Source organism: Haliaeetus leucocephalus, unplaced genomic scaffold (assembly GCF_000737465.1).
Source record: "Haliaeetus leucocephalus isolate CR32 unplaced genomic scaffold, Haliaeetus_leucocephalus-4.0 Scaffold273, whole genome shotgun sequence".
NCBI lineage: Eukaryota > Metazoa > Chordata > Aves > Accipitriformes > Accipitridae > Haliaeetus > Haliaeetus leucocephalus.
Window position 1 is genome coordinate 7,586,554 of NW_010972709.1, and position 11,777 is coordinate 7,598,330.

The window sequence follows — 11,777 nt, forward strand, 5'->3', positions numbered from 1 at the left end:
TTTCCAGCCCTAATTCCACACACAGTGATTTTGTACAAATGCAACAGCAAAGAATTCAGGAAATCTGCACAAGTCTACATAAAAATGAAGCTTAGGTGTTTTTCCAAAACATTGTTTGTTTTAACATGTGTGCTCAGAACCCCTTCAGAAAAAGCTAGAATGGAACTCATTAATGCACTGTGAACAGAAAACCTTACTGCACTTGTGTTGTCTATAAAATGCAGTACAATATAGACATTTCAAACATTGCTGGTGTCACCTTCAAGCTGTAAGTTGGTTCTTAGATCTTTCTTACTCCACTGCTTCCAAACAAACCAAAATAGCTGCAAAATGGAAATAATTCTTGTGGGTTTTTTTCTTGAGTTGTTGCAAATCTCCATGTTTGCTTTGTGCCTTAAATAAATTGTTCCTGTATTATTATGTAGATTACTATAGTTCATTAATTCAGTTCTATTTCACAACCAAAAGACCAAGACAGCAGCATTTTCAAAGCTGAACTAGAACTTTCTCCTTTCATTATGATGATTAACAGAATAGAATGTGACACAATTTGCTTCGTATAATTCAGCTAGGTGTAAATGGTACATTGATGCATAACAACCAACTCTCTGGCCTTATTTGAAAAATAGTATAGAATAAACTTAGATGTACACATTAATGAAAAAGTAGTCACTGAAAATAGCTGAGATCTTTCAGAAAAGTTACATTTATAGGGAAACTCTTACTTGCTCCATTCAGAATTCATTATGGCTGAGGGGAATTGATTTCTTTTGGCTCTAATCACTTTTTCATTTTACATTTTAATTGTATGATTAATTTGTTTTTCTAATTTGTGAATGGTGTTCATTGTTTTAGCATCTATACACCTCCATTAATTGAAATATAAATATTTCAACATGAAGCTACAGGTCACCATGTAAGCAGAGAAGAGTAAGAGCCTAAATGCATATTTTTCAGCATGCTAGGAAGTGTGTGAACTATAGCCAAGCCTGACCCAGAGCTCATTATCAATGCCTCAAATCTACTGTGGAATAAAAAGCAAACTTTGTATTCTCCATTGCAGTATGTAGGACAAATGAAAATAGCAGGTTACAGACAAATTACTCTGAAAAACTTCCTAACTTTTGTATCAACTTTGACATCAAGGAGAACTTCACCTTTGAAATAAGAGGGAATTGAAACCAGCACTTAAAGAACAGAAGGAAAGAGCCTGTGATCTTTCTCCCACATGTCCTGTTTAGTATAAGGAAAGCCTGCAAGCTATTCATATTTGACATGAAACTCAGGAAATTCTTGAGGTAATTCCTATGCTAACCACAAAGTTACTGCATGTTGTCATAGCAACAGGGATCAGCTGAAACTTCATGATGGTATTAAATAAATCTTTGCTTTGATATAAAATGAAATGCAATTTTATTTTATTGTATGTTTGTGATATCAAATACAGCAGCAATAAAATAATGTGTCAAGAAGTTCTGGCCAGTAACAATAAATGAAAGTCAACCTGATGTGAAATTCTTGTGCTGATGTCACCAAACAGCATTATAAATACATAGAGCTATTTAGCAGTCTGTTGTCTGGAAAAGTGAAAGCATACAAAGCCCAAGCTAGAGGTAAAAAATGCAAAGCACCAGCTAAGTGTCCCTTATAGTACACATGGCTGAAATATAAAATACTGGTTGGTGAGCATTAATAGTATGAAAGTTCCATGTCTCATTGGAGATAAAGGTGACTACCACAGTAGGAAGTAACAATATCATATAGGTAAAATACCTTTTTTTTTTTTTAACTTTGTTAAAGTCTGACAGCTACTGTATCCAATGCAAAGCTGACTATAAACTTGTACTTTGTGCCCTCTAGTTACTTTTTCAAGAACTGAAAAAAACAAAAAGAAAACAAGAAACCCACAACCAACCAACCCACACTTGTCTATAGAGTATTATATATCCAATTCTTCATCCCATGGTACTTTGTACCTGCAATAATGAGGTGCCAGAGAAGTGACTGTACAGGTAAACGTGAGCGCTATAATGCACTCCTTGGCTATTAATAAATATCACTATCTCCTCAATGGCTACATCACATAGGAATGAACAGCGAGGAGAATAATTGGGGAGAGAATAACTGCAAAACTTCTGCAACAGTGATGTCTCAGTAACATCCACAAGCAGTCATACCGTTACTCCATATCACTGATGTCCAAAGCTGGAGAGTGAAGATAACAAAGAAAAATATCCTCACAGTAGCTCCATCAAATGTTGTAGAACAAGTTAACTAGTAAAATAAATTCTACAGTTGATTTTCCTATGACTTTCGTAAAATCAAAGATCATTAACACAATAAAATGTGTAATCATAGCCAAAACTCTTCTACAGTAAAGTCCATTTTGCTCCTTTTTTTAAAAATAGTAATTAATATTTGTATTTGTCTGCATATGCACTGTAGCAGCATTTTCTGCAAAGTGCATAGTGTACCAACACAGTCCCATCCGCTTAGATAGTCTGTATCTATTTGTGTACTCCTACCTTGCTTCAAAGTAGCCAGGGAGGGGTGAAGGAGGTAGAAGAAATTCCATAGAGTTTAAAGAGGCCTGCCTTCATGAAGGATGTTGGCCACAAACTTGAAATGAACAGTTTGCTAACATTTCTATCTGCAGAATAATTACAGATACAGCAACGACTATGCATGACTTCAGCTACTAACTTTGAGGGAGATGTTTGTATTAACCTACCACCATGTAACTGTTTACAATTCTTACCTCCCAATTGCTGTTTCTCTCATGTAAACAACTGCATGAGCCAAGCAGGGGAAAAATGTACTGTCACCCTTAACACAATTTTGACTTTGCACCTCAAAAGAAAAAAGTTAAATGTAAAATGGCTGGGACACATTTTTACAGGAGGTTTAACACAGCTATCTACATAAGCAGCAGAGGAGTTGCCAGGATTCCATCTGTGGCTAACATTATCCTTGCTTCCCTCATCAAAAGTCAACCTGAACATCTCAAACACACCCATTGCTCTTCTTTTCAAGAGCATAAATTATCATAATGTATTTGTCTTGGGTAGCACATACATGAAAAACATACGAACACTTCTCCAACCCCTACAAAGGGGAGACAAGTCTTAAGTTTAAAAACTTACCCAAAGGCTGTCTGAGAGCATAGACACGTTTAATATTGGTGCTGGGAGACATTTTGAAAAGCAAACTAAAGCTTTTGTGGATGAACCTTTAATAGCAATATTGTGCAACTGGGAAAAAAAAAGATTTCACAACAGAAATGAAACTGAAAGTTTTCTTATTTTCCCCCAAAGTGTTAATAAAAAACAGTCTTGGGTGTAGAGTTACCATCAGTCCTTAGCCATGTGCATTGAGATCAACAATTTTTATCTAAGTTGATTTAACGCTATTGTGTACCCAAAGGCAGTCAGGTTTTATACTTGTGTGCTACAGGTTGTTGTTGTTCAATGACTAGCCCTTACCAATGAGTCTGGTTTAATCCACACTTCTATCCAGATGCCTAACAGACAGTAGGAATTTCACCCGTAAATATAGTTTAAAAAAAGTTGTAACTTTACCAGAGCACTGTAAGTCTGGTATGCACAATCCTACTAGCTAGCTAAAAAGGCAAGAAAATTATCCAAATGCGATGATATGATGGACTTCTGTACCCTGCTTGAAGGGGTAAAACTTGACAGAATCTAAAAATCCATTGAACAATGTTTTTCCTCACTTGTGCTGGGCTGTGTTGAGAAAGCAAACAGGATATTTTCCTAATAGCTTAAGGAAATGGTCAGGTACAGTACTGGCCAAGCCTGTATTTCAACATCAAGTACATCTTGTCTCTCCTCTCTCCTGTACAAGTGGTAACACTGCCAGACCAGACCACTGTGGTTATCCTGAAGCAATCCTTTGATGAACTTACATTATAGCCCTGCACCCCCCCACTCAGCGTCCCCAGGTGTGGAGTTTCCTGGCCACCTAATGATACCTGCAGTTTATAAACTGAGATCAAAGTCACAGTACGCTAACTAGCTTTGGAGAGCAACAGCAAACAAAAGATTTTTTTAAATCTGCAGTAAATGGTTGATGTTCTACTCAGGTTTATGATTTATTTTTTTTACATCTCTAACAGCTGGATGCAGTCCCCCTTAACTGTAAACCTGTTTCTTCTCTTGCTGAGGGAAATCCTTCATAGCCATTTATGCCTGTATTTGGTGCACTGCGTACTGTGCAGTCCTATCAGTAGCTAACGTTTAATTACAAAATAATTTGCTTTTCTGTATGACTCATACAATCAATATAAGGACAAACTTGGTTGTAAATAATTTCTGTCAGGCCTTATCATGCCTATATACATCCACATTTTTTTCTCTTTCATGAATCAGACTATTAGAATAACATTTAGATGAATTATCTGAACCACTGACTCATGCAAACCAGACTACTTAATTCTGTTGCTCCTACAGAAAATATGGCTTTAGTATTCAGCATTCAATCTCTTTATGCTCTTTGAAGTGATAGTTAATACCACAAAATTATCTGTACTTTGGCTACACATCACTTACTATAATTATTGAATAATTATCAACCACATTTATATTATGGAGTGTAATGGTATCTGAGGATCTTCTACACAAAAGCGATGAGCAATAATGAAGGCTCCACTGGAGAAGGTTACACTAGAGATGATCATGTGGAAAACATTTTTATATCAGCTGACAAGATACAGAATCACAAACAAGGCCCTGAAAATATAGTAAGTATAATAATTGCGTCCTACTATGTTTTACAGAGTTTTTAGCAGGCTACTTAGAACCGTTAAGTTCAGCCTCCTTGACACCATGCACTGAAATAAGCTATATTTCACTGGCTGCAGCTTTGCTAGTTTACCTGCTTTAAATGCTGCAACCAAGTGAAAAAGCCAGCTGCTGGTGGCTCTATGACTTGCAAAACAAAACCACTATGGAAACTGTATTTTAATACAAAGATGGAGCTCAACAGCCAATTCAAACACTAAGATATCATAAGAGATCATTGGCCCAATGGTCTAAATGAAGCCCTCTTTTACGGTGCATTTCATCTTTCAAGTGCTTTACAAATGTCACTCCCTTGACAATACAGAGAATGACAGTAAACTATTTGCATTTTGACAATGATAAATGATTTATGACATGTACAGAGGTGCACAGAGTATCAGGGTTTTTTCATGGACTTATATTATCTGAACAAGATAACTGTAAAGCAAACATTATTAGAGATAACAGAAATTTCTCATCTACCAAAAATAAAATTTACTTAAAAGACGGGTCACTAAACAGAATAAATGCCAACTGAAAAACAATTGCATATATTCACTACGGAGGAGAAGGTTATTAAAAGGAAAAACTAAGACTCTGTGTCAAATACTTTCAAGCAACTGATGGATGATCTGCAAATCACCTTCTACAATGACAACTTACAAACAAAAAAGAGTTTCCTGCATGTTCTATTTTACACATAGAAAAATACCAAAAGATAGCCTGGGACAGTAGTTCTGTAAACTACAAAAATCCAGAGACTAATCTGAAAAAGTTTGTTGAATAATTACTTGCCTGACTTGCAAACACAACTGTCCAAACCATACAAAGAAACTGGACATTACATGCACAATAAGGCACCTAGATTTTCAAGGCTGCTTGGATGTACAGTTTGTCGTAAGGACTAAGCAAACAGGAAAGACACACCATACACGTAAAAGCCTAAACTCTAGTAGTGCAGGAAGGCCTAATGAAATGGCCTAAAATATACCAAAACCATCACAACCAGAAAAAAGAAAATAAGGGGGTGGGGTCACAAAACAAACCCCAAAGGACTGAAATTCTGCACCAGAGAGGAAAGACCTTTGGCATTCACAAGAACACTCTAACAGCCTTCTTTTCCCTACACACCAGGGCTGTATATATGGACAATTCTACTTCCAGGATACCAAAGAACAGCAGGGATAATGCAAGCTCTCCAAACCTTACCAGCATTCTCCCGTTGGGTCCTTTACTGAACTAAGGTCCTCATCAGCTTCACAGCTGCCACCAGAATCACAGTTAAACCTAACTAGCTGCCTTTTTCTTCTCTGTAATGAAGCCATATCCATACTGTGGCCTATCTGGAAAACACAATCATTTTAAATACCTGCAGTCTGCACAACTGCGCATATGCTCGGAACAGCAGAGTTGGCACAGCAGTCACTTAGGAGCAAATTTTAAAGTGTTACCAACCAATTAATGAGAAGTGATCATTGCAGCCAAAGTTCCACTTTGCTAAAATCAACACTGGCACTCACAGCCTAGGCATGGTCTTACCACAAAATGGGTTTTCCAGTTCTTTGATGCCATCTGCTGGATGCTTCTCATTATGGGTCAAACTCCACTACTAGCTCAGTTCTCACCTGGAAAAAGAAGTCTTTTACATCTTCTTTGGTTTATAATTATAAAGACAAGTGCATTGGGTGGTTTACTTTAACATACCAAATGAATGGTTTGGCTCAAGATACAAAGCTCAAGATACCAGTACCTCCTAAGACTGTAACCTTGCTCTCAGATGGTTTTGGACTAAGAGCTGTATCTAATAAAGCAGGATAAGGCAGAGCTGAGTCACCTAAGTCCACAATGCTCCTATCAGCTTTTATCAAATAACTGGCCACCTTCTCCCTTTAGTGCCTAAAATAACGACTCTGGGTCAACCCAGAACTGCTCTAAGTAGTTTGGTGCCAAACACCTGCCTAACACAGAAGATTGTATGGAGGGTTCAGAAATTATGTAAAGGAACACCTGTATCTCCTTAAAGGCCCAACACACTTCACTGGCTACAAGCACTGGCTGGCAGATAGAGCAGCAGAGTTGCCATGGCTACCATATCCACATTTTACCTAAGAGTAGCTGAAGTATTCACTCAGGAAGTAAGGAAAAACTTGGAACTCTTTCATGAGGCATAGGCTTGAATTAAAACTGCAACCAGTTAGAAAACAAGGTTAAAAAATCTGTACAGTTATAGCCAAGATATTTGTACACATGTCCAGCAGCAGAAGCATACAAACCATTGTAATTCGACCGAAAAGAAGCTTGGGAAATGCCAGGGCTAGAGAGAACATTAGCACAGCTTTTGAGACTTCCAGCCATCACTTCATATGCATTGTAATTCAAGTACCTGTGTGTTGAGGTATTAGGTCTTCACTGTTGAAGACAATCTTCTCTTGTGGCTATGCTAAACCTTATATACAACATTAATAAACTTACGTAAACAACTGTATAAGTTACAATGCTGTAACTCAAATAACAATGCATTGGTGAGACTCTGCTCAGGTGTACCAAAGATCAAGTTCAATATCACTACCTTGTTAAAACTACTTCAATAATACAGAAAACAAGTGGGTTTGTTTCCTCCACATTCACTCTGTTTGAAGAAGAGATGCTACACAACTGACACATGATAAGTAGGTATTAATCACTTTATAAGAATATATTCATCTCGCACTGATTACTTGCATTAAGAACTATGACTGTGGATTAATATATGGCCAACTGAATTCTCTGTCCACACTGTTTTGGAAAATAGTTTAAGAAGATGATTTAAGTATGCTAAGATTTAATTTTTAAAAACAAAGTCATAATGAGCAGGTATTTCCATGGAACAATACATTAATCAAAGCACACAAAAGTCCAAAAGCAGAATTACAGTGAGACAGTACATAATTTTTTCAAGGACATAAGGAGTCAGCAAACTAAGATGTTTAAAAATTACATTCAGCTCCACGTAGTGATGGAGGTATAGTTCCAGGGATTGATGCTGACATAGCAACATCATCTATGAATAATTCTGACGTTAATTTGGTATATAAATGTGGATTTAGAAAATTATTGTTCAGGAAATTTAGAAGAAGACTCACCATTCTGACTTACAGCATCTTTTGTGATTCCCAAATACAAAGTAGTAAATGACTGAATATGACTGTGACTCCAAAAGCTTTTCCTCAACACCAATGCAGGCTTTAAAGAGTCCTCCTTACTCCCCTGTCAACTTGTTGCCATGTTGTGCACAGAGCTAACGGTGTTTATGCTATCTGAGCTAAGATTGAAAGACAAAGAATAGATGTAGTATTTCCAGGATGGCTGCTAAAAACAGCTAAATAGCATTACAGCTGAATCATATCTTATATATTACAGAGAAACTTTTATCAAACAGCCATTACAGTGCAAATCAAAAATTCCCCATTTCTATTGGTTTTATACTTAAGCATTTTCATGAGTGGAAAACAAGACCAAGGAAACTACAATATGTGCCTGACTTTATTACTTTAATAAACAATGCAAATATTCCAATCTGGATGCTTTACCAATAGTACAAAGCTAATGCTTTCCTGAACAAATAAATAACTGAAATAACCAATATAAGAAAGCTCTCATTAAATAGATGGAACCCAAACAGGAAAGTGGAAAAAAAAAAAGAAAAAAGAAAAAGAAAGAAGAGGAAGTGGTGGATTTTTTTTTTCAAATGTAATTGGAACAATGTTATCAAAACATTTAATAAAACAAGGAAATTGTATTTTTAGAACACCTTTAACTGTCCTCAGCCTCAAGATTTATGTTATTTCCAAACTTTGCATAGAGCTGAACTTTCAGGTCAGATAACACCCTCTGAATTGATTCCACTCGGGATTCTAATGCTTCAATTTCTTCTTGTAAACTTTTCTGAAAAAGAAAAAAAATATCAACCAGTTATGTAAGCAACATATAAAGAATAAAGAGGTACCCCTTTGCCAACTTTTTGCCAAGTCAGACTATAAGACTTATTCCGGTGCCGAAGGCTAGCATGACTTTGTATACTGACATCCCAGTTATGACTTACCACGCATGCACATCCCCCTCCTCAAATCATAAATCAAACATGAACTTTAGAAAGTAAAAGGTTCAAAGGAAGAACAGCTCATCCCATTCCAATGCTCATCACACTACCGCAGCCAGTACAGTAAAGAAGCTCTCTTTTGCCCAGACAAACCTTTGCTTCCTCCAGCATCTCTTGTGTCTCTTCTTGGGAATGACTAATGAAGACATCTCCAATTTGGTAGGGTATCAGAAGTGAATCACCGTCATCAAGCATCATGATGTCATCACAAGCATCTTCCAAATTCTGAAGTTGTTTCTATTTATCAAGACATAAGAAAGGTGATCAATTTGCACTAGGTAAACTACTTCAATGGACACATTGTCATGCTATCAACTGAATAATGAACTCGGTGAGTCCACATTTTGGGCAAAAATGCTACCCACCAGCATGATATCAACGTGTTTAATAGAACAGTTCCAGAGCTGTAATTTAGCATAAGTATGAAATTCAACGGAGCCGTACCAATAAAAATTTCTAGTCGATACTCATTATCTGTCACTAATACAATAATTAACTGTCTAGACAAGGGAAATACAGCAGATTTAAACTTCACTAATATCCGATATGCTTTTACACAGGAGTTTTTTAATTTAGCTAAAGAACAGAAAAAAAATTAAATAAGATGACAAACGTTAATTAAGCAATCCTACTTTTGCAATAAAGTAGAGTCCCAATATCTTAGGCCATCAATGGAACATCAACATAAAAAGGCAATGTTTTTGCAATATACATATCTGGCAAGGTAATTATAGAAAACATCTTGTGAGAGTACTAGCATTTTTTAAAAACTTGGTAAAACTTCTCTAGAAATGCTATGACTGATGCTGAAGGAAAGTGAATTAATACTAAAAAAGAAAATTAGAATGATGTATTCTCTTCAGCCCAGCAAAAGAAAACCTCTGCACTCATAATGACAATCTCTGTCAACACATCGAAAGCAGAATGTAACAAACAACTGCCTTACTGGTTCAAGAAAAAATAAAATATGAACAATCTCAGGCAGGAAATTTTAAGAACACTGCAAACAGCCATTATATATAGAAAATGCTTCATACATGACAACTAAAGAGTTCCAAGAACTGCATGCAGAAATATGTTAGTGGCCTTTATTTCTCACGACTTCTTTTTCCACTTTTAACATTCTCTGGCTATCTTTAAAGTAACAGGAATCCCATATTAGAACCAAAGCATTACTTATGATAATCCACAGCCCCTATTTTCTGTGTTACAACTGAAAATTAATTCAGGGCAGTGAAGAACAAGTGATATTTGATCAAGCAAATATACCTTTTTCACTTCTATTTCTTCTTTCAGCTCTGTGATCCTGCTAGTATTTCTTGCAAACTTGTTAATTTTCTGTTGATCTTCAAAAGTAACATTGACATCTTCTGCAGCCTGCAAGAAAAAGATCAAAATTACTTCTTTTCTTACATTAACTTGAATCTCGCTATAAGATGACTCCTACAAAGCTTCTGAAAAATAGACTTACAGCCACTACTTTCTGATTACACACTTGACTCCTTAAAACGCCTCTTCAAGGATACCAGCAACACCCACGTTTAGCTGGGCAGAGGCACTAGTAACATCTAAATAGAAGACCAGCTATCCATGGCATCCTAATGCCAAAGGTTGACATCACTGACAGCTGAACTGGACACCTCTGCTCCAAGATCACTACACGGTACAAGCACAGGGCAACATGTCGATGTAATCTGTCAGCAACATCATTTTATGCTCACTGGTTAGCTGTGATGTGCTACGGTGCTACAAGAGATTTCGAACGCACAGAACCATGCCTCACACAGACCCTCCCCGACTGACCTGTGGAGGTGGGGACTGGGGCCGCGGTGGGCGTCCCGCTGCTGGGCACGGGCCGGGGGTTCTCCATTTAACAGGCGGTTTGTGCAGCTAAGAAAAAGCGTTTCCCAGTTTACAACAAACTGCACCAGCGCAGGCCTCGTAACGTCCGTGTAACCAAAGCCGCACTCGCACGTTTGACGGCACGATAAGCGATTTCGACAGGGCCAAGACAACAACGCCAGGACCTTAACCCACCCACACACGACCGGGGTATTTTCGGCAGGGCCTAACCCGCAGCTCGCCTACCCGGCAGCGGCCTAGAGAAAGGGACCACCCCTCTCCGGCCCCGCACCGGGCTGCCGCCCGAGGGGGCTGCCTGAACGGGGCGGGGGCAGGCGCTCAGGGAAGCACCGCTGGGGTGCCGGAGCGAGGGCTGGGAGACGGCGCGAGGCAGCGCTGAGGCGACATGGCCGCGCTGCCCCGCCACCGGGAGACGACGGCCCCCAACGGCCGAAGGGCCCGGCCGGCCCGCCCCGGGAGGCGGCGGAGGAGCTGCGCCCTCCTCGGGGGGAGCCCACGGCGGAGAGAGAGGCCGGGAAGGGGAAAAACAAAAACCTCGCCGCGCCCCGCTCCCACACTCACCGCTTTCTTCATGGTGGCGGCCATGATGGTGGGACTGAACTATTCCCCCTCCCCACAGAGGAGGAGCTGGGAGCACGAGAAAACAAGGGAAGACGAAGGAAAGCGCCTGGCGGCGGCCACCCTGCGCAGCCCACGGCTTCTCCCTCTCCCCACCGCCCCTAAGGCCGGCGGGCTGCCCACAGAGCACATAACAAACCCGAACCCATCCCCACAGCGCTTGGTACGTCCCGTTTAAAGGCGCAGAGACCCGACTCCGCCCCCTCCGCCGACCGAAAAAGAGGTCGGTGGCTGCAGGCTGCCAGCGCGGCCGCTAGGTGGCGCCATAAGACGGCGCTTCGGCTTCCCGCCCTTTCGGGGCCGATGCCGCAAGCCCAGCGGGCGCCCGGTGAGGGCCCGGCCCGGGGTAGCCGCAGCCC

At 39.5% G+C, this 11,777-nt stretch overlaps 1 protein-coding gene across 1 annotated transcript; it reads right to left on the reverse strand.

The window, feature by feature from the left end:
* Positions 1 to 7,056: 7,056 nt before the first annotated feature.
* On the reverse strand, positions 7,057 to 11,583 carry PFDN4 (prefoldin subunit 4). The gene is made up of 4 exons (XM_010569619.1): positions 11,362 to 11,583; positions 10,207 to 10,314; positions 9,031 to 9,174; positions 7,057 to 8,723 (listed from the first exon to the last, which is right to left on the reverse strand). Exons 1-4 carry the CDS (start codon positions 11,383 to 11,385, stop codon positions 8,592 to 8,594), a joined length of 408 nt encoding a protein of 135 aa, XP_010567921.1. The 5' UTR covers positions 11,386 to 11,583; the 3' UTR covers positions 7,057 to 8,591.
* Between the last annotated feature and the right edge of the window lie 194 nt (positions 11,584 to 11,777).

Excerpts from the sequence above, each read along its gene's own strand:
- PFDN4 (XM_010569619.1), bottom strand. The coding sequence starts at position 11,385 with ATGGCCGCCACCATGAAGAAAGCG. Across the intron at positions 10,315-11,361 it reads CCGCCACCATGAAGAAAGCG|GCTGCAGAAGATGTCAATGT; the intron begins GTGAGTGTGGGA and ends TTTTTCTTGCAG. Across the intron at positions 9,175-10,206 it reads AAGAAATAGAAGTGAAAAAG|AAACAACTTCAGAATTTGGA; the intron begins GTATATTTGCTT and ends CTTGATAAATAG.